This window comes from Hippopotamus amphibius, chromosome 1, assembly GCF_030028045.1.
Source record: "Hippopotamus amphibius kiboko isolate mHipAmp2 chromosome 1, mHipAmp2.hap2, whole genome shotgun sequence".
NCBI lineage: Eukaryota > Metazoa > Chordata > Mammalia > Artiodactyla > Hippopotamidae > Hippopotamus > Hippopotamus amphibius.
In genome coordinates, this window is record NC_080186.1 from 201,426,139 (window position 1) to 201,450,758 (window position 24,620).

General features: G+C 35.8%; 1 protein-coding gene across 3 annotated transcripts in view; it reads left to right on the forward strand.

The window, feature by feature from the left end:
* Positions 1-24,221, forward strand: part of KIAA0825 (KIAA0825 ortholog) — a 383,109-nt gene extending 358,888 nt beyond the window's left edge. For all 3 annotated transcript variants that reach the window (XM_057739207.1, XM_057739203.1, XM_057739227.1), the window contains one exon: positions 21,647-24,221. In XM_057739207.1, the coding sequence (XP_057595190.1) occupies positions 21,647-21,657 (11 nt within the window). In that variant the 3' untranslated portion in view covers positions 21,658-24,221. The remainder of the gene's footprint in view (positions 1-21,646) is intronic.
* The last annotated feature ends 399 nt before the right edge of the window (positions 24,222-24,620 follow it).

Genomic DNA, 24,620 nt, shown 5'->3' on the forward strand with positions numbered 1-24,620 from the left:
AAATTGTAACCTAAGAATTGTATGCCCTCCTAGATGCCGTTTACGTGTGATAGCAGTGGAATTCTCACTCAAGAATTTTAAAATTTTAGCACCAAATGGCCTTTTTGAAAAAAAAAATTACTTAAAGTCATACTCTAGCCAATTGAGAAGGAAATCATAATTAAGAAGTTGAAAAAAAAAAAAACAAACAAAACCAAACACCATTCTTAACAAATAAAATCTTAAGGAAAAAAAATGAAGGAGGAAACTTCCATTTCATAAAGAAAGGATATCTAAGAAGACAGATCACATCATATAATATTAATTATAAGACCAGAACTCTTATTAAAATCAAGAGGGGATGGAATTCCCAATCTATTTAATTTCTGGCTAGTAGAATAAGACATAAGTTAGAATTAATGGACTAACTGCTGGAGAGGAAAAGGGGAAAATGGTTATTAATTGCAGGTAATATTTCTTAGAAAACCCCAAAATACCACATAAAATCCTCTGAGAAATCAGTAAGGCTATGAAATACAAGAAAAATATTGAGAAATATCAATATCCCAGTAAGAAATTGAAGATATAGTATTAAAAAAAAAAATCTCTGAATAATAGCAACATACATGCCATAAAATTTCCAGGAATAACCCTAACCAAATTATGCAGGATCCATATATAGAAAACTATGAAAATTATTGAAATATAAAGGACCTGACCATTGACTTTTGCAGTACTGCCATTCATTAATTCAGTTTGATTACTTGCCCCAAATTTCTTTGCCACAGATATAAGTTCCATAGGAAAAGGGACAATAATTATTGTATTTACTGTGTTATCCCCTGTGCCTACTATATTGCCTGACTCATAGTAGGCCTTCCAAAACTATTTTTCTACATGCCAATATTTTGTTCAGTTATCTGATCTATGATGTTTGTATAGCTTCTAAGAAGCATTCACTATGTAGCTTAGTGGTTTTTAAAAAGAGTCCAGACTAATTAATTGCCATTGCCTAGCAAATTGTAATACCCATCCATTTGACAGCATCATGACTTATGGCTTGAAGCACTGGTACCCATAGTCCTGCATTACTGTCTTTTGTCACTTTTTCTCTCTAACATTAATGGATTCCACAACACCAAGAATTTCAAAGCTTGGGAGAGTTTAGAGGATTTTAGAAATGGCTCTTCTCTATAAAAAGATTGGTTATACTTCATCAATTCAATTTCTAGGTCCCACAGGCAATGATAGCTTAATAGCAAGTGAATGGGAATGAAATTCTAGTAATTGAAACTTTGAGTTATTAAGGAAAGAAAAAAAAAAAAACAGAAAAGAAACCCACAGAAGCTAGGAGCAGATGAAAGTGAAATATTTTGCAGTATGCAATCTGAGCATTTTATCTGGAGTCTTTTCTGCTTCCATATAATATAGAATTTAAGGTTAATGAGTCACAGTATTCCATAGCTTGATAGCTTAGTTTCATTTCATAATTAAGTTGACATTTTTCCTCATAGCATTTAATTGCTAATATTTTCCTAGGTTTTAAAAATAATGGAATGACACGCCATTAGATAAATTTAGCTGAATAGCTGAACCACCGCTACAGATAAAGCATTTTCTTGAGTATTCTTATCAAGAATGTTTTTCCAATGTTTCATTATCTATGGGTGTGTGTGTATTTGTGTTTTTATGTGTTCACTGGGGATGGGGAATACTGTGTAGTCCTTTCCCTGTTGTGCTTCTAGAGACTTCCAATGAACACTAATAATGGTAATGTCATAGTTGTTTACTGAGAGAACTAATCTGGATTCTACAGAGGTACGCTGAAGTTTTGTGAAAATGAAATTAGAGATGTTGCATATTTCAGCAGTAATGAATCTGTTTATGTTGCATAAGGCAGGGTTAGGCTGAGAAAAAGCAATTTTTCAAATTCAGTGCTTTTTGATAGTTAAGTATTTATTCCATTGGGTCATTAATATACTATATTCCCAAAGAATTTTTTGGGCAAAGTTCATCTTCTAGCTAATGTTAAAGAAGAACTGGCCCAAACAAGCTTTTTACATTTTTTAATGATAATTCCAAATTGTTAGGTAAGATCCTCTTGAGTATACTCTATTGCCTATAAATGAAGGGCTGGCAAAGATCTTGTTTTTAATAACTGAATTTACAACAAAATTAGGCATATTAAACATCAATAGACATTATTGATTCTATTGTGTATTGCTGGGCCAGTGATGGATTTTTCACAGTAAAGAAAATTTAATAAATTTGATATGGAAATCGGAATTGTAATACAGTAGCAGGAACTCAGCCTGAAAATTTAGACATCAATGAGAATAATCTTGAATGTCAACTGCCTACAACTGAATTAGACTTCCTGAATTTTGGCCAAATTAATAGGTTTGCGCAAATAGGTTAGTCGGTAGGACAGATTTTGTTTACTAAATGACTTTGTTTACTAAATATCTCAATGTCAATTGTTCACTTATTTTTTAATGCTTCCTAGCTATTTCCATTAAAAAATGACAAATATTCAACTTTAAATCTGTATAGTTAAGTACAGAAGGAAGGTATTTAAGTTGGTCATTAAATGGACTCCTTTTGGAAGTCAACTTTAATATTAGTCAACTGATAAATCTGAAGTTAGAATTTAAATTAGGGAGATAAACTCAGAGGAGAGGAATAAAGGGCAGTGCTGTGGGGTTGTGAAATGAGGAAAAAGGCTCTCCAAAATAGTAAGGCCTTCTCTCAAGATATTAGGTAGTTGTGTTGGCTTATTCACCTGGCAGTCACAGAAAGAGGTAATACACTACTTGACTTAGTCTGGTGCCAAAAAGCTCTGGAAATGTCAGTCAGAATTTTCTGTATATGGTGATAACTATGATATACCCACTGCAAAAATAAAACATTATTAGACATAATTATACCTTAAGCTGTGATGACAGCTGTTAAAATGACTATAAGCAGTAGTAGGGAAAAAAGGGTCACAGTTATGTGGGAGCAATGAGACAAGGATGTTTGGAGAAATAACCTATTCTCTGGAGGATATGATTTTAGGGTATGAGAGATAACAGGTGAGCTAATTGGGAAGATAGAGCAAAGGGCCAGTTTCTAATTAAATTGACAGCCTACATAAGATTTTACTCAGGGAAAATGCCAATGATCTAAACTGGGTCACCATTTAGTGCATGCAACTCTGCAGTGAGATTACTGCTGGAAGATGCCTCCTAAACAAGGGCTGGAAACATGGCACAGCTGTTTGATGCAAGACTGTTTTTTCACTACCTATCAAGATAAATACCACACCAATGATGTGTTCATCCACAAAATGGTAATGATATAGAAAAAGGGCATCCAGGGTGATAGCTGTGGGAGTGTGTCAGTGCATTAATTTTGCTTAGCAAGAAAGATGTTTAAATTTGAAAAAAAATCCATAAGTATTAAAGGGTAGTCATACTTCCTTCCTATTATGACACTCATTGGACTAAAATATAAATCAAAGGAAATGGACTGATAAGATTGGTAATTGGCTGTAGTGAGAAAAAAGCTGAATAAATGAGCAAAGGATAGATCTTAAAATTTATTTAAAAGGATTATAGTTTTCAGATGTTTCCCCTCTTAAGGCAGGGTGAGGTTGATTTTTTTTTTCTTTTTTAAGTAATACTCACTTCTGAAATAGTATCACGTACATTTTTAGCTAGTACTCAAACAAATTCCATATTCTGTACAAATGGGGGAAATGCAATTCATAATTGACAAGGTATGAATTTTTTATACTTTAAGTCATGAGGCTGCCACATCAACAAATGTAATTCCTTAGCAAATATGTCTTATGTTTATATTTATGGAATGACACAGAACCCAAAAGGGAATAAGTAAGCATTTTAAATATATGTATACATACGTATATATGTATACATATATATATTTACTTCGATTTGCAAACTCCATTCTGGGAAGCATTTATTAAATTAGAAACAAGGAACAAATGCAAGCAAAATGTGCTTAGAGTTTCAATTTTTCTTGGACTTGGTGTTACTCTTATGCATTCTGCCAAAGCTTGGACTCAAATCAAAGTGTTGGCCTTGTTTTGTTTTGGTTTTTTAATTTTTTTAAAGTATACAGAGCTATCCTCAAAAGTGAAAATGAAAAATTATTAAAACTTAAAATTCATCTATGGAGGCTGCACATTGCAGTGGTGATTTCATGTTAAATGTCCTAAGCTGAAATAGCAAGAATCTTGGAAAGAGTGACCAAGTCTGGACACATGATATACTCCACATTTTGTGTAGCTATTGAAGAGGGCACCACAGCTTACTGAAGGGCCACAAGATGAAAAATTTTCCTGAAATAGCTTTGACATCCATTTGAATATAACTTTTTTGAGGGTAAAGCTCTTCTTTATCATGCCTCTCAAGCTCCTTGATATCAGCATGAAGTTAGAGGAAGCAGTACTTCTAATTAGTTTCCCAGAAATGAGGAAGAGAAGTGAGAAAGTGGTCCCATCTTCCCCAAAGAGCTGAAGCAATGGGAATTACCTTGAGGGACTCCTAATCTGCCACCACTATAAAAGTTGAGGCATCTCAACTCAAGTGGGTCTGAAATATACTCAAATCAGTTCTTCCAATTCTGGTTTGTCACATGGGGTGCAAAGAGAGTTTTATTTTTTCCATTAATTAACTTGTTAACATATACAAAGTGGATATTAACTGTTGCTAAACTGTGTGCAGCTCACATTTCACATACTGTTATAGGAGACACAGAGACATAGGTTGCAGTAGATGTACTATAGTGGGTAAGAGCATTAACTCTAGAGCCAGCTGCTTGGGTTAGAATCCTGACTCCACAACTGACCAGCTGTGTGACCCTGGGTAACTTCTGGTGTGTGGCAATAATTAAAGTTGTTAGACAGAGACAAGATGGTGCAGAGAGGGATGTGAACTCACTTCTTACAAAAATGCCAAAATCATAAATAACTGCCAAACAATCATCAACAAAAAAAATGTTGGAACCTACCAAAAAAGATACTCTGCATCCAAAGACAAAGAAGAAGCCACAACGAGACAGTAAGAGGGGTGCAATCACAATAAAATCAAATCCTATACTCACTGGGAGGGACCCACAAACTGGAAAATAATTATACCACAGAAGTTCTCCTACAGGAGTTAAAGTTCTGAGCCTCATGTCAGGCTCCCCAGCCTTTGGGTCTGGCAACAGGAGGAGGAGCCCCCAGAGAATCTGGCTTTGAAGGCCAGCAGGGTTTGATTACAGGAATTCCACAGGACTGGAGGAAACAGAAACTCCATTCTTGGAGGATGCACACAAGGCCTTGTGCACACCAGAACCCAGGGAAAAAAAGCAGTGACTTCATAAAAGACTGGGCCGGACCTACCAACCAGTATTTGAGGGTCTCTCGCGGAGGTGCTGGGTGGCTGTGGCTCACTGCGGAGACAAAGACTCTAGCAGCGGTAGCTCTAGGGAGTACTTATTTGCATGGGCATTCCTGGAGGCTGCCATTTTCCCACCAAGACCTGGTCCCACCCCACAGCCTGTAGGCTCCAGTGCTGGGACACCTCAGGCCAAAAAACCAAAAGGGCAGGAACACAGCCCCACCCATCAGCAGACAGGCTGCTTAAAGTCTTCCCAAGCACACAGCTGCCTGATAAACACATCCCTTGACACAGCCCTGCCCATCAGGGGACAAGTCCCACCAGTGGACAAGAAACAGTCCTTACCACCAGGAAGCCTGCACAAGCCTCTGAGACACCTCATCCATGGCAGGGGAGGGGGGGCAGATAGCAGAAGCAAGAAGGTCCACAATCCTGCAGCCTGCATAATGGAACCCACAATCAAAGAAAGTTAGTCAATATGAGATGGCAGAGGAATATGTCCCAGATGAAGAAATAAGATAAAACCCTAGAAGAACAACTAAGTGAAGTGGAGATAGGCAATCTACCCAAAAAGAAATTCAGGGTTATGATAGTAAAGATGATACAATATCTCACAACAAGAATCGAGAAGATACAAGAAATGTTTAACAGAGAGCTAAAAAACAAACAAACAGATGAATATTACAATAACTGAAACGAAAAACACACTAGAAGGAATCAATAACAGAATAACCAAGGCAGAAGAACAAATAAGTGAGCTGGAAGACAGAATGCTAGAAATCACTGCTGCAGAAGAGAATAAAGAAAAAGAATGAAAAGAAATTAGGACAGTCTCAGAGACTTCTCGGACAACATTAAATGCATCAACATCCACATTATAGGGGTTGCAGAAGGAGAAGAGGGAGAGAAAGGACATGAGAAAATATTTGAAGAGATAATAGCTGAAAACTTCCCTAACATGGGAATGGAAACAGTCACCCAAGTCCAGAAAGCGCAGAGAGTCGCAGGCAGGACAAATCCAAGGAGGAACATGCTGAAACACATATTAATCGAATTGACACAAATTAACAACAAATAAAAATATTAAAAGCAACAAGGTAAAAGCAACAAATAACTTAAAAGTGAATTCCCATAAGGCTATCAGCTGATTTCTCAGCAGAAGCCCTGTAGGCCAGAAGGGAGTGACATGATATATTTAAAGTGATGAAAAGGAAGAACCTACAACTAAGAATACTCTACCAAGCAAGGCTCTAATTCAGATTTGACAGAGAAATCAAAAAGCTTTACAGACAAGCAAAAGCTAAGAGAATTTAGCACCACCAAACCAGCCCTACAACAAATGCTAAAGGAGCTTCTCTAAGTGGAAAACATAAGAAAAGGACCTACAAAAACAAACCCAAAACAATTAAGAAAATGGTAATAGAAACATACATATTGATAATTACTTTGAAGGTCTAAGTGGATTAAATGCTCCAACCAAAAGACACAGACTGGCTGAATGGATACAAAAACAAGAAGAAAATTACAAGCCAATATCACTGATGAACACAAATGCAAAAATCCTCAACAAAATACTAGCAAACTGAATTCAATAATGCATTAAAAGGTTCACACACCATGATCAAGTGGGATTTATCCCAGAGAATCAAGGATTTTTCAATATCTGCAAATCAATCAGTGTGATACACCACAGTCAAGAAATTGAAGAATAAAAACCATATGATCATTTCAATAGATGCAGAGAAAGCTTTTGACAAAATTCAACACCTTTTATGATAAAAACTCTCCAGAAAGTGGGCATAGAGGGAATACACCTCAACATAATAAAGGCCACATATGACAAACCTATAGCTAACATCATACTCAACAGTGAAAAGCTGAAAGCATTTCTTCTAAGATCAGGAACAAGACAAGGATGTACACTCACCACTTTTTATTCAATATAGTTTTGGAAGTCCTAGCCAAGACAATCAGAGGAGAAAAAGAAATAAAAGGAATCCAAATTGGAAGAGAAGTAAAACTGTCACTCTTTGCAGATGACATGATACTATACATAGAAAATCCTAAAGATGCTACTAGAAAACTACTAGAGCTCATCAATGAATTCAGTAAAGTTGAAGGATACAAAATTAATACGCAGAAATCTGTTGCATTTCTACACACTAACAACAAAAGATCAGAAAGAGAATTAAAGAAACAGTCCCATTTACCATCACATCAAAAAGAATAAAATACCTAGGAATAAACCTACCTAAGGAGGCAAAAGACCTGTACTTTGAGACCTATAAGATGCTGATGAAAGAAATCAAAGCTGACACAGATGGAAAGATATACCATATTCTTGGATTGAAAGAAGTAATATTGTGAAAATGTCTATACTACCCAAGGCAATCTACAGATTCAATGCAATCCCTATCAAATTACCAATGGCATTTTTTACAGAACTAGAACAAAAAATCTTAAAATTTGTATGGATACACAAAAGACTCTGAATAGCCAAAGAAATCTTGAGAAAGAAAAACAGAGCTGGAGGAATCAGGCTCCCTGACTTCAGATTATACTACAGAGCTACTGTAATCAAAACAGTATGGTTCTGGCACAAAAACAGAAATATAGTTCAATGGTACTGGATAGAAAGCCTAGAGATAAACCCACACACATATGGTCACCTAATTTATGACCAAGGAGGGAAGAACATACAATGGAGAATAGACAGTCTCTTCAATAAGTGGTGCTGGGAAAACTGGACAGCTCCATGTAAAAGAATGAAATTAGAACATTCTCTAATACCATACAGAAAAATAAATTCAAAATGGATCAAAGACCTAAATTTTAGACTGGATACTATGAAACTCTTAGAGGAAAACATAGGCAGAATACTCTTTGACATAAATTGCAGCTATATCTTTTTGGATCCACCTCCTAGAGTAATGAAAATAAAACAAAAATAAGCAAGTGGGACCTAATTTTAAAAAGCTTTTGCACAGCAAAGGAAACCATAAAGAAAACGAACTCACAGAATGGGAGAAAATATTTGCAAATGAAGTGACAAACAAGGGATTAATCTCCAAAATATACAAACAGCTCATGCAGCTCAATACTAAAAACAAACAACCCCCCCCCCCGCCCAAACAACCCAATAAAAAAATGGGCAGATCTAAATAGACATTTCTTCAAAGAAGACGTACAGATGGCCAAGAGGCACATGAAAAGATGTTCAACAATGCTAATTATTAGAGAAATGCAAATTAAAACTACAATGAGGTACCATGTCACACTGGTCAGAATGGCCATCATCAAAAAGTCTACAAACAATAAATGCTCGTGCGGATGTGGAGAAAAGGGAACTCTCCTACATTGTTGGTGGGAATGTAAACTGGTACAGCCACTATGGAGAACAGTATGAAAGTTCCTTAAAAAACAAGAATAGAACTACCATATGATCCAGCAATCCTACTCTTGGGCATATATCTGGAGAAAACCACAATTTGAAAAGATACATGCACCCCAATGTTCACTGCAGCACTATTTACAATAGCCAAGATACAGAAGCAACCTAAATGTCCATTGATAGAGGAGTGGATAAAGAAGATGTGGTACATATATACAAAGGAATATTACTCAGCTATAAAAAAGAATGAAATAATGCCATTTGTAGCAACATGGATGGGCCTAGAGATTATCATACTAAGTGAAGTAAATCAGACAGAGAAAGACAAATATCATATGATATCACTTATATTTGGAATCTAAAACAAAAAATGACACAAATTAACTTATTTACACAACAGAAACAGACTCACAGACTTAGAGAATGAACTTATGGTTACCAGGGGGAATGGGGGGAGGGATAGGCTGGGAGTTTGGGACTCACATGTATACAGTGCTATATTTAATATAGGTAACCAACAAGGACCTACTGTATAGCACAGGAAATTCCACTCAATACTCTGTAATAACCTAAATGGGAAAAGAATTTGAAAAAGAATAGATACATGTATAACAATCACTTTGCTGTATGCCTGAAACTAACACAACATTGTTAATCAACTATACTACAATATAAAATAAAAATTTTTTAAATTAATCAAAGTTGCTATGAGGGCTAAATGAATTAATATATGCTAAGTCCTTAGAACAGTGCCTGGCACATTGAAATTGCAAAATAAGCATTAGCTGTCATAATTATATGCTCCAACCCCCCACAGTGCCAGTACATAGTAGACATTTAGTAAATACTTTCATTCATTAATGAAAAAACGTTGGAAACTATGTGAATATGAATATACAGACAGTGACTCAATGAAGAGTAATGGCACCATTAACCACAGAGAGCTCTCATTTTCTCCTAGATTCTAGAACAGTTTTAAACTTTCTAAATTCTTAGCCAATTTTAAACAAAATATGAGCCAGGTCTATATTTCAAATCCTTTTCTAAACACAATGGTGCTACTAATTTGAATAAGAGGTTGCAAACAGGCTTTTCAGCTGATGGATCTCACATTTACAAATAGTGCTTTCATTCAGAATGTCATCCCCATAAGTGGTTAGTGCAGTGGTTAGTTAGTCTTGTGCAGGTCTGTGTTGCCAAAACAACCTGTGATGCCTGTGTTGGCATCATCTTTACATGGTTAGTATAAATGCATTCAATTTTTAGAAATTTTAGAGTTGTGAATATGTAATCCTTTTCTTCTTGATGAAAATAAGACTTTTTAAACAATCATTTTTAGAGCAAGAATAACCTTGCTTAAAAAAAAAAGAATAACATTGCTTGACACGGCTTATGTAGCTTTTAACATAGTGGTTTAGTAAATGGGATAGACACTGAGTGTCTATAGACCACAATCCATGAAAATTCCAGGTACAAAAAATTTAACTAGAAAAAAAAGATTTTTTTATTCATCAAATTATACATTATTCTGAGAATAATACATTGCTGAGAAAAAAGAGCAATGTGGTTCTCACGATATATCGTAATCTTGACACTTCTCCTAGCATAGGGCACTGAATGCCAGCCAAATAGCATGCCCTTGGACTTCTCTCTAAACTCTTAGAACTTTAAAAAATCCACTGGTGGAATAAGTCTCTATGGAGATATGGGTGATTTACTGGTAACGGAAAAGTTCAGCTTCCATTACTACTGATGGCTATGCTTCCATTTATGTTTTCCCTAAGCCATAACTATTTTAAAATGTTACTGTTAGCATTCTTAGTTGTCCCATTGGTTGGTATATAACTCTCCTACTTAAATATATAGAACAAATCATATTAATTAAAATAAATTGTTGGACAGTTGTGTTGCAGATTGTCTCTGTAGACTATAAATTCAAATTAAGCATTTTGCTGCTTGTTCCTGAGCTTGGAATGATTCCTGTTACTGCATTAGTAGTAGCAAAAGAAATCAACTACCTTACAAAAGAACATCCATTTGAATTCTTGCAGAAATAGCTAGATAAACTGCACATATAGCTAGTTATCTTAAACATATAACAAATTCTTGGCTAAAGCAAGCAACCAGCCTGCTAATTTATGATGGCAAGTGTTGTTGATATTTAACAGTATTGAGTATGGATTTTCAGAGATATAACTGTATATTTATATAATATATATAATATATTTCTCTATATATTTATTTATCCTATTTATTTCTATATATTTCTATACATTAAATATGTATAACATTGGTTTCCGGGGTTCTAAGTGGCATATTAACAAACTGTGATGTATTTTCATAAAATAAACAGATAAACCTTATTTTCTGGATATTAAAGTGTTAAATTGAGGCAGAATAATTTGACGGGAGTTAGAATAACTCACTTTAAGAAATGCTTATGTTTTGTAACTTTCAAAGACAAAGATGTGATTTCCATTTACAGTATTCTATAAACACTGAATGTTCTTTATAGTTCACAGAAACCTCTATAATATTAAAAATAAAACCTCTATTTTACATTTGCAGATAAAACAGTAAAAATAAATGATATTTTTAAGTTTTTGACCTTGTTTTTGAACGAGTTACCTTAATGCTTTTCTTTTTCCTGTTGAATTCTCCCCAAACTAGCATACCTTAATTAATTTGAGGAATAACTAACTTAAGTTAGAAATAAGTTTGCAAAGCTCTCTCTGATCCCTTATCAAAGTGAGATTTTTTTTTTGCCATCCTCTCACTCCCTAATTCTCCTACTGAAAATGGTACAAGGCCTTGTAGTTCCCATGTATGATTCCTATTATCTAACTATTTTACAGATTTGATACAAAGTTCAGAGAAAAACAAAACTTTTAAAGTATTAAAAATTACTACCTAGAAGGAAATTTTAAAATATTCTATTTCGGAGAAGATAAAGCTAAGCAATGAATCAATTGTCTAGGTTACATGAAAAGAATAACAATTTTTCCATTTCCACTAAATGTATGTTAAAGAAGATGGACTGAAACTATATACATTTCTTAAAACTTTGGTTTTAAAACATTAGGCAAAAGTGGTTGTGGATTTGCATCATCTGGAGAACATATCAGAAAGTGGGTAGGTCTCATCTATTAAGTATAATATTATAAAGACCTATCTCCCAAGTAAGAGACTAACTCTCTAATTCTGTGGTTTATGTGGATAAAAAGAGCTACTAAAAAATGGTGCTATTTATATTCATGGTGATTACATTCAAAGCTGATTTTGTGGTTTATAATACATTTCCCATAACTATTCATGAATCACAATATTCATGAAGCTTTTCTCAAATTTAGGAAAGCATTTTATCTGTCCACTCCCTTACATTTGTCCTTTAGGATTAAGTGCTATTCAGAATCACATTTCTACAGAAATGTCTTTAAAGAAAAACATCAATTCTATAGTTTCCAATTTTACCAAAGAATTTGATAATGACCTGACTACTAAAAAAAAATAGATGAGGAGCTGTTCTGTCATTAATGTTGCTACTTTTCTAGTGAATGAGGAAGGACATGAAGTATTCCCCAGGACTACCTCAGATTGCTTCATGAGTCAAGGAAGAAATGCCTGAATTGTGCCTTTCCCACAAACAATTTCAGCCTTTTATGTAGGGCTGCACTACAATTAATTTCCTACCATTACCATTCATTGAGACAAGTTTCCCAGAGTTTTGCTAATTGGACCAGTCTTCTATTTCTTCTATATCTACAGCAGCATATCCTAAGAACTGGTATGGTCTTAGGTATAGTCTATAGAGCTGGAATAGCCTTACAGACTCCTGGGTCATAAAACAGAGATTTAAGTTTGCTTAGTTAGTGTTATATATTCTCATCCTTTAAGGAGTATTAAGAACCTAAACCTTTAGCTATTTTCAGTGAATTACATTAACCAGAATGAAAAAGCGAATGATGTCTTCCTGATGACTGAAAGAGCTTTGCTGGCCTATATAATTTCTAAGAATTAACTGCAACAACGTCACAAGAACTAACATGACAAAACCCTTTTATTACAATCCTAGTGTATGCTTTCGAGGAGCTTCTAAACTAATGAGAGAAGCAAGGCAATCCATAGCCAGAGATCCAAGAGAGACCAATGGAATGAAGTTATATACTTCATCATAAGTGATAGAGAAAGTCAGAATAAGCAAAAGGTAATTGGGATCAATCACGGTGCCACATGACAAGAAATTAAATGTTTAAGTAGTTGGTGGCTTACAAAAGGAGAACCTACTCTAGTATAGAATATGACCTAAATAAAGTACTTTGCCAACCAAAGATTGTTTTAAAACTTTATACATGAGTCAAAAAAAAATAGTCTGGTACCAAATAACCTGAATTACTGAATATCTTGTTTTCCTTATACCACCATCTCATTCTTAAAAAGAATGTGGAGATGATTAGTAAATGAATGAAACTGCAGGAAGTGGTAGTTGTCTTTTTGTCTTTTTATGATCATTGAATTTAAGACCTTAAGAATCAACTAGTGATTAGAAACTAAGGACGAGGAGACTAATTTTAAGGCTCATGGAGTCCTCATTTTTATGGTTCATACAAATAACAATTTAACGATACCTACTCGAGATACCAACTACGACCCGTTGTGACACTAGTGGTTAAAGATTATTATTTCTTCAATCCACCTAAGAATAATACAGGAACACCTAAGCTTCTAACACATAGCAATCAACAGATATTTTTTGAGTGCTTAAAGTGTACAGAGTATAGTGTACAGAGCACTCTGTTATTTGCTATTTGAAAAATCTTCTTTGAAAAAAGAAATTAGAGTAAAAGTTATAATTAAAAGTCTTCCTCAAGGAACTGCAAATCTAGATGAAACCATACTGTATGTGGGACTTCCCTGGTGGTCCAGTGGCTAAGACTGCGCATTCCCAATGCAGGAGTCCTAGGTTCAATCCCTGGTCAGGGAACTAGATCCCACATGCCGCAACTAAGAGTTTGCATGCTCCAACTAGAGATCCTGCATGCCACAACTAAAGATCCCACAAGCCGCAATAAAGATCCTGCATGCTGCAGCTAAGACCCAGCGCAACCAAATAAATAAATATTTAAAAAAAAATATACTACATGTGAAAAAAATCCAACATAATCACTCAAGAAAGTAATAGGAGTAACAAAGCAATATATGGTTAATTTACCAAAATAGTGCTGACATTAGGTACTACAGGATTCAAAGGAGTAGGACAATCACATAAGGGTTAGGTAGTTGGGAAGGACTTTATAAAAGAGGTGAGATATGGACTGAGTCTGAAGAATGAGCAGGTTTGGGGTCTATGGATAAGGCATTTCTAGTGAATGGAATAGCAAAAGTAGACATGCAAATGTGGGAAAACGTAAGTCTGAAGGCAATAAGGAAAATCATCTCCTCCCCGAGGAGAGATGGTGGCAGCTAAAGAGAACTACTACCGAGCTAGAAACTAAGACTTTAAATTCTCTAGGCAGGGCAGTCACTGAAGGTTTGGTATAGCAGTGGTGTGAGGCTTGAGCTCTGAATATCTGGGGAATATTGCACTGTTCAGACAATAAAATCATGAGCACCTGTGATTCTGCACACATTTCCAATGTGTGGAGGTTTTTTATTTCCCCATATCACCAGGTAATTCTCTGACACCAGCTGAGTGTCCCATAATTCAACACAATTCTGGGACTACCTGGGGATGACATCAGATCCTGTAGATTAAGGGCTCCTTCCTGCAGGACTCCCCTCTGCCTCCGAACTTCAGATGCCAATTGCAAGTGCAGGTTGTCACCTATGCTTCTGACAAACCTGGCTACAGATTGGAGGTTCCACTGACCCCCTCCTTGGGTTCCATTAATTTGATAGAGCAGCTTACAGAACTAGAGAAATTTTTAACTAGATTATTGGTTTATTTTAAAAGGATATAACTCTGGAACAGCCAGATGGAAGAAATACCAGGGGCAATGCATGGGGAAAGGAAGTGGAGCTTCCATGCTCTCTCTCCCAGCATGCCACTCTTTTCCAAATCTCCATTTGTTTACCAACTTGGAAACTCTCTGAACCCTCTCCTTTTGGATTTTTATGGAGGCTTCATCACATAGGCATAATTGACTAAATCATTGGTCATTGGTGATGGAATTTAATCTCCAGTTCCTCTTCTCTCCCTGGAGGTGGGGGGTGGGACTAAAAATTCCAGCTCTCTAATCCTGTGATTGGTTCTACTTGTAACCAGCCTCCAACCCTAGGTGCTTCCATTCATATAACAAAAGACACCTTTATAGCTCTCCTCACAGTAAATTCCAAGAGTTTTAGGTACTCTGTGCCAGAAATTGGTAAGAAGACTAAAAATATATTTCTTATTATAAATCACACTATCATAGCACCCGAACTGTGGACTGACTGCAGAGGGATGAATGTGAGAATGACTGCAGAGTAAGTTGTCCCTTAACTGGTGACTGACAGTGCAGACAAGATCGGAAGTAGAGGCATACATTACTTTGTGAACTTTAAACCCTGTGTTGCTGAGTGTGGGGGCTAATGGTCAATCTGAATAAGTAATATATATATATATATACACACATACATATGTATATATGAAAAATATATGAATGATGAATATAAATGGAATGGGAGTGAAAATAACCATTAAGAAGTTGAATTTAGAGAGCTTGGAACAAAAATGAAGTTTAAACTGAATTACTGTTTAGGAGACAGATGAATTACAGATGTGGAGACAATATGTGGGAGTAGATATAAGGCTTTCCAAGAGAGAAGAGAAAATAGTCTAGGACTGAATCCTGAAGAAAACCCACATTTATAGGACTGCAGGAAGAAGAGAACAGAGACATAATTTCCCCTTCTGATTTGAACCTCCCTTTCAAACCAGTCTGCACTATGTTGTACAGAGGAGAAGGACAAAAAGCGTTGTTTGAGAAGAATAAAGCCCAATATGACTTCACTTTTCATTCCTCAGATACCAACTGGTAGGAAAATTTGAAATCATTAATTTGGCCAGATGGTTAATGTTGTTTAACAGTGAAATAAACTAATAAATAATTGTAAAGCACTTTGTAAATATAAAGTACTACATAAATGTTTAATAATAACATTAAATCAGGAGGCTTATTTCAAGTTACAGTTTTATATCCAAGTGTTTTATTGGTGTTTCAGGAGAAATGCCAATAATATGACCAAATGCCATCATTATAGACTATACTTGAAAAATACAACAAAGGGATTACAGGAAAACAAAAACAGCACTGGCTGTGCTTGGCTGAACTGGCAAGAAATGTCTCCCTCATGAAGAACAAGAGGCAATGACAACATGATCACAGAAATGTATAACTGAACACTGAGTAAAACCACTGTAATATGTAGCAACTTCATCTTAGCCACCTGTTTATAAAAAAGGGAATTTATCAGATAAAACAATGTGAAGGGCACAGGGCACGAGAAGGAACATCAAGGTAGGAGCTCCGGGGAAGCCACCTGATACAAGTAGAGTCTCATAAAATAATATTTTATGAATTCATAGCTCACCTACTATTTACAATAATTCATTAAGATGTATACCATTAGCATCCCTTATTTTGCATATGAGACAACTAAGGCACAGAGAAGTTAAGAAACTTGTCCAATATCACACAGCCAGTAAAAGACAGAATCAGGATTCACACCTAGCCAGTATGGCTCCAGTGTGCTGGGAGGAACCTGAGAAAGGTTTTATTTCCCTGATAAAATGGGTCAGGGGCAGCACTAGCCCCTTCCTCCTTTTTCCTGCCTCAAAACAAGGACATGGTGCTGAAAGTACAAAAACCATCTTGGAACCATGAAGTAAAGTAGGAGTCCCCAACCCCCAAGGCTGCAGACCAGTACTGGTCCATGGCCTGTTAGAAACTGGGCCGCACAGCAGGAGGTGAGCAGCAGGTGAGTGAGTAAAGCTTCATCTGCCTCCCTATCGCCCCCATCACTCGCGTTACCTCCTGCACCATGCATCCAGCGACCACCACCACCACCACGACCCCTGCCCCGTCCATGGAAAAATTGTCTTCCACAAGACTGGTCCCTGGTGACAAAAAGTTTGGGGACCTCTGAAGTAAAGGACAAGAAAACACAGAGACATCAGCCCTGCTGATGCCAAGCTACTTAACCCATGCCAGTAGTCACTCACCTCTGGATTTCTATTTGTTTAAACCACCACAGTCAGGATTTCTGCTATTTGCAACTTTAACCAATATGCCGAATAATCATGATACTACTAACAGTTGTCACTTACTGAGTGTTTGCTATGAACTGTGCACTATTTTGTGTGTTTTATGTATACTTAGTCATTTCATTCTGATGGCAACTCTACGAAGCAGGCGCTGTTATTATTCCCATTTATTGATAAGGAAACTGAAGTAGACTTCACCTGGCTTGCCCTAGGCTACACAGCTTGTAAGGGATTCAAATTCAGCACCTGGCTTCAAAAACAATGCTCTTCAGCAAATAGTATTCTAAGCAGTGAAACACTAAACACCATTTCAGTTAAAATCACAAATTAAATAGGGATGCTTCAACATTTTGGAGATTCTAGAGCATGTTTCTCAGCGAGGATGCTATTGACATTTCAGGAAGACAACTCTTTATTGTTTAAGTTTGTTGTATATTAAAGACATTTACCATCTTGTTCCCTGGGTCCTACAAGCACTCCCTAGACAATGTCAACCAAAAATGCTCTCCACATTTCCCCGTATGGAGGTGGTGGACATTATTTGGCAACATTCTCTGTAAACAAAGTCCAAATAGTAGATGATTTAGGCTTAGGAGGACAGTTGGTCTCAGTCAGTGTCCTTCATAATTACTAAAATCTGACACTGTAGACTGAAATCAGTCATAGGCAATACATATACAAATGAGCGCGGCTGTGCTCCTATCAATCTGTTTTGACAATGTTTTATAGTTGAGAACCCTGAGGCAGAGAAGTGGTTAAGAAAATTGCCTGGGTGATTCAACTAGTGCACTAAGGGTATGGATTCAACCCAAAGGCAGAGTGATTCCAGAGTGTGTGCTCTTATCAGGATACTTTTGAGTTCACAGATTTGGGGTGTTTTTTTCCTAGTAGAAGGCATAGTAAATGCCTCAGAGAGCTCACACTGCAGATTCTGGCTCTCCTCCTCTGCTGGGTGTTGGTTGCTCTTTCCTGCAGTAAGGGTCTCCAGGACTTGCTTCTGTGACCGTCAGGACTCATGCTACCAAGGCCATACTTTACGCTTAACCACTCCCCAAGCACGGCTCTCCTGGTTGGCTCTGACACATAGCTATCCACAAAGGCCCCCAAATAAAAGATTCTACCAAACTGATCACTAGGACAGTTACTGATCTGTGACTGTTTTTACTTTATACCTCTCAAATCCCAAGTTCATTAAGGTGAGCAGAAACAGAAAGCTCTTAGCCCGTGGTCTGGTACATGTAAGAGCCCTTTAGTTTTAGCTGACATTCATATAACATACAGAGGAGCAGGAAGATGCCTCTAGTCTAGATCTCAATGTTTGTGTAAATCCAGTTAGGCTCACCAAAGCTGAGAACCCCCAAGTCAATTCAAGTTGTACTAGTGAGCACGGTTGTGACTACTGGTTCTGTTAGACTATTTCAGCCTAGGTTTTAGGTTCCCTGTTGTGTTTGGATGAAAAGGAACCCCCTACTCAAAGACAGGTCAAGCTCCCATATCTACTCACCAAGGAGCCACAGAGATGAGGCACATTCCAGAAGATGGTTAAGATTACTGTACAGATTGATAAGGTCTCATAGGGTTTTGTTGCTTGTCAGTGCCTGAGACTGCCACCAGCTCGCGTGGGGGTCAGGTTGCAGTTTTTTCCACGGTAAGCAGCTGGGGAATTTAGCAAAAGTGAAGGAGATCAGGCTACCGAAGATGGGAAAAATAGAAACACAATCACTTCATAATGCTTTTTTAAGAAGAACTAGAATATACTGGCTCCAACAATTTTTAATTTCTGTATGGACATGCTTTCACTACAGATTTTAAATATAATAGAGGAAACTAGGGAACAAATTGCCCAGTTAATTATGTTTAACACATTGATAGATTTTTTCTTCCAATGGTTTTTTGATAGAACTGACTTGTTTTTGCACTGTGTTAACAAAGGCTAAAACTGTGATGGAATTATACTTAAACTTCTCTTAAGAACTTATAAATGTGAGATATAACAATGCTTGTGAAAATAAACATACATTTCAAATCCCTATTATTTTTATTCAATATAAGTAAAATTATTAGGGAAAGTGTAGTTCTAATATTACTTTACGCCTATCTTTGTCATAATTTCTTATTCTCTTATGAGATGATTTCTTCTTAATAAGCACAAAGCAAATACAAGAAGGCTGTAGTAAGTAAATAACTTTGCCTAATATCATTAATTACTAACAGCTCAATTATGCTGTGAAGTGCCTATAATTGTCATGAAGCTTCAAAAATCCTTCTTAGATGCTATTATATGTAAAATTCATTTAAATTCTGTTAGTTATACAGATTTTTTAACGAAGCAGAGAGATTATACTTTCAGTTTTCACAACTAGAGACAATGGTCAAAATATTTATGTGCATATTATATACTTTGTTCTGTTGACATTCATAATTCATTTACGCAGTACAATATTAGCACCTTTACATGGGAGAAAAAAGGCAAATCTAACTTTTCATGTTTGGATTTCTTTCTGAGTATATATATACATATATATGTATATATATGAATTTTATAAATACATATAAAATTTTTATAAATACATATAAAAAAGTTCCTTTTTTAAAATATCTACCCCATTCTGGCAACATTTTTAGGAAATAAAGGAAAAAATATTAGGAAAAAAATATTCAGACTATTTTTAACATTAGTTAATGATACTTGTAGAATGATTTTAAAACATAGTTAATGTTGCATTTACAAGCCCAGACTCTAGAGCCTGAGTCCCTGATTTCAATCCAAAGATAGTTGGCCAAGTGACATTAACATTCTGTGCCTGCTTACTCCTCTATAGAATGGGAATAATAACATTTTGTAGTATGGATTTAAAGATTGATATGTCAAGTGTTTAAAACAGTACCTAGCCCTTAGTTAGTGCTACATAAGTAATTTCTGTTAACATTTTCCTGCTTGGAAGGAATTCAGCTCAGCATGCAAATTAATGATTCCCAAGTTCACACATATAAGATGGGTAATGACAGTTTTTATCTTCAAAATTCAATGAAAGCAGTATAAGGTAACTTTATGGGCTAAATTTTAAATCTCAAAAGTAGTGAGCTCAGGAGTATTGCCCCTTGCGACATGACTTTGAATAGTGTGGTGGTGAAAAATCTCTTTATCTTTTGACTTGCTATTAAAACCTATATGATCCATGACCTAACTCTGACCATATGGAGAAACTAAGATGGCTAGAAATAGCAGTTTTTGGATCCAGCCAAGGTTGGGGCTGGGAGATGAGGAGAGTTCCAGGCAGAGGATGAAGAAGCAAAGTAAATTAAACCCAGGTTGACTCTCTCAGATCATCACATTTCTTTCCAGTCTTCTCTTCCTTCTTCTCTTGTCTCTCTCTCTCTCTCTCTCTCTCTCTCTCTCTCTCACACACACACACACACACACACCCCACCTCCTACGGTTGGCCAGGCATAGTGAACCCAACACTCCAACAAGGAAACCTGTGTGCAGGGATCCTATTAGCAGGTTTCTATGGAAAATGCAACGCCCTTGCTTTCTTTCAGTACTCAGATAAGATCAGAATGCCCTCACTCCAAATTTTTATCCTTTCATCATGTATGACAGGCTGTTTATTATCTAGGAATTCTGACTATAATAAAATAGGGGGCTTCTGGATGACATTCAGTGAACAGTTACCTATCTGTTGTTAGAAATCCTATCCCCTCAAAGCTCTTCTAGCGGAGGGTCTTTTAGGATGTATCAACATTGGCTTTAAAATCTTTTTGTGACAGCATATGATGGTTGATGGCTTCAGAGCTGGTAGAAACAAGAGTGAGGAAAAGAAAAGGGAGATATAGCAGACGACTCCTTGTTGTAGTGCTGGATTAACTATGCCGTGGCCATTCCTGGGTCAGTGGCATATATAAGGGAGGAAGGAAGGATTAACCATACTTGGGTTATTGTGATATTTACTTTGCAAGATATTATATATATATATACACACATATATATATATAGTTCCATATTCTAACATTTTGTTCTGTATCTCCCAATCACCCAGAATTAGAAAGTCTTTAGTCTTTTTTTTTTTTTAAGCAAATGCTTCATGGAACCTTGCTAACAAATGGCTGCTTTTCTTGGGTGAGTTAACTTGACTACTTCAAATCTGATCTTATTTCTAGGAATAGATGGACCTGCCTTTAAGGTACATCCAATTCAGCTTGTTATTATTCTTGTAGCTAAAGTCTGCCTGGCAAACGTCTCAGCAACTTAAAGTCACTGATATGTTACTCAGTGAGGGGAAAATACTATGAAAAATATTTGCTTATTAATTGCTAATTCTAGATTGTTTTTATATGCAATGCATATCCTGGGAAGCTGTATATTTTTTAAATATAGACATATAGGAAACTCACTTAAAACAATACTTAGAAACTTTCCCCTGGAGTAGAGTTGGTTTGACTCTACTTCCATTCCCATTCTTCTGGCCCACTCTGCAGAAGCAGTGCCAACAAACTATGTTGCCCAAGAGGCAGTGAGTAAAAGAATAAAGAAGGAAAAACACTCAGTAAAGCAGTGACTGCACATATTCAACCCTGAATTGGCTACAGTGTTGACTATAGTTTGGAAGTTACAAAAATGCTAAAATGTGATTTTTCTTTTAGGTGGGAAATGAGGAAGGATGAAAGAGTAGAAGAGGAAGAAAAAGCAATGCTGGAACATCTAAAACGAATGTGTGCCATCCAGGACTCTTCTGCTTCAGATAACACAGAGGAGCAGTAATCTTCAGAAAACAGCAACAGTTTTATTTTAAGAAATAATCACATGTAATGGAGTAGGATTTTTACTCTAGTCAGAATGAACCTCAGATGTGCTGTGAAGCATGAAACCAATGACTGAGTAATCTCTGAACTGAAAAGGAGTATAGCATATAAAGAATAAAATGCTACATATTTTTTATTTTAAAAATAATTTCAAATGTTTTTCTTTCCTCAGGCTTTCTCTTAATATAACTGCTGCCATCTCGCGTTCCCTTTGAATTTTTTTTGTTACTTTCAGTCTTGAAGTATCTATGACAACAGGCAAAATGTTTGGAAATCTTTTCCTAAAGGATTTTTAAATACAACATTTGGATGTTAAGTTGGAGTCACATAGGCCCCTGAGGGTCATCTGAAATTTTCAAATTAATTTTGTAGCCATAGCCCAAGTTCAGGTCTTAATTGCCTTTAATACCCACCAATGTACCAGTCTCCTTTCCCATAGCCTCGTCCTCATCCAATTTATTTTAATCAGAGCCACAAAAAAGCACTCTCTTGAAGTATAACTTTAGTAATATCTATGCCAATAGTGGTTTTTCAAACAGCAGATTCAAACTCTAATCATATGCCTTCCGAACCTATACCCAGCAGTGCCATGTTCAGTGAACTGCCTGTCATCCGAGCCACGTGCTTGCCATTTTTCCCAACCAGAATCCATCTTTCTCCCAAAATCATGTTCAAAATTCACTCCAGCAATCTCATTATCCATAGTTCCATAGTTTCTGTTACTTCTCTTATTTCTATCACATTGGTACACATGCACATGAACACGTGCACACAAACACGGAGGAAATGGAACGTGTTCTAGTGCTCTCTGTGCCAAGTAAAGTTGTGTTTACTGTATTCTTCCTATCAGTGTCTGATATTAGATTTAAAAGACCCTGAAGTCCTTACTATATAATATGAAGTCTCCCTTTATAACAGTAGTCTCCTCAAATACCTACTATAGAGTTATTCAGCTCGTGGGCAGTTAATAAACACAGTTGTTTAAATGGCTGTCATTGTAAGAAGACAGCAAAGACAACTAAACTGTTGAGCAATCTACAGGACATCTGGGAGAAGCCTTATATCATGAACTATTTTAGACCATATGACATTGAACATCATTGTTTCTGATGTTCTCAAGTTATTCATGTTCCCACATTCTGTGATTTTTATAAAATATGTATAGGCTACATGATTTCCATAGGAAAGTACTTGGGCATTTTTCAAAGAGTAAAGCTTGGAGTGCAATGGACACCTTAGAAAATCTCTTGCATTATTTCCTTACATAAAAACATATAAATGGCCATGTAGCCAGCTGCCTGCCAAATAACACATTTTATTTTTAAAGAATGTACTTTAGTTGGCCAGTATAATCATAAACCAAGTGTTTTAAGACATGGTTGAAATAATTTCTGAAAATTCTTTGCAGACCACTTAGAAAATGCTAAGAAATTTTTATGAGAATTAGACTTTCCATATACTCTTACCTATAAACAGTTACTATAACAACCAACATAAGGCAATAGCTGACTTTATTCCTTCACTTAGTGATGGTCTATGTACTAAATCTACACAACTATGTTTTATTAGAATAGACACTAAAACAGAAAGTCAAAAAAATAAATTGATCCAAAAGCTAAATAAAATAATGTTATAAAGTTATAGGATTTCACATTTGGGTTCTTTTGTTTTCTAATATATCTAAGGATCATCTGTTAACACTATTTTGTATTGAATCTGTACACTTCTATATTAATCCTGGAAAGTGATTTAGTTTGTCTTGAAAATATCTCTACGTGGCTCCCTTTTGAAAGAAAATAAGTATAGTAAGGGGAGAATGAGATGAGTTGAAAGGAAAGAAAAGTAGAAAAGAGAGAAGAGCTTGCATTTGATTTCTCTTCTATACTTGATCTATGAAATTACTGTAGCCATTAAGTGCAATAAAATTTATAACTGGGAAATTTAAATGACAAGTCATTGATCAGCTCATTGTGACTTTACATTTGATATGTTTCTTAAAGTATGATGAAAAGTGTTACTTCAAAACAATTACTCTCACATTTATTTCTGTATAAGTTAATATAATGAAGCCTAATATTTTATAACTGTATATGCTTATCACAAAAGTTATCTTCCTATAAAGTATTATCTTCTTTCTGTGTTTTGTTTAACTGTATTTTTATGTAATTATAAGGAGGTATCTATTATTGGCCTAGCAGTGTTAAAATAGTATGAATTAATTTTTAATAGAGTACAGTTTATCCTTGAACAACACACATTTGAACTGTGCAGGTTCACTTTTATGCAGGTGTTTTACTCAATTTACTACATAACATGCAGCTGATGGATCTGGTGGATCTGGTGGATGCAGAACCATGGATATGGAGGGACAATTGTAAAGTAACACACAGGTTAGACAACCCTAACCCCTGTGTTGTTCAAGGATCAACTGTATAGATGATAATGTGTATTTTGGATATTTTACATTTGTCATCTCTACAAAAAAATGTTTTAAAACTACCAACCAAGAAATGGGAAAAATAAGTCATTGTTTTGTCTACTAATATCTTACTTACTCTAGATATCCTACTATCCGAGTTCACAGATTCCTGAGTCAAAGAGAGCTTCAGGTAGTTTATAATAAGAATTTCTTATAAAATATTTGGGTTTTTTATTGATTTTAATGATACTTGAAATATTTCATAAATTTAAAAATATTTTAAAAGCCCTGAAAAGGAAAGAAACCCTGTCGAAATGGATAAACTCTGAGGACATTATGCTGGGTGAAATAAGACAGTCACAATAAGACAAGTGCTGTATGATTCTACTTATATGC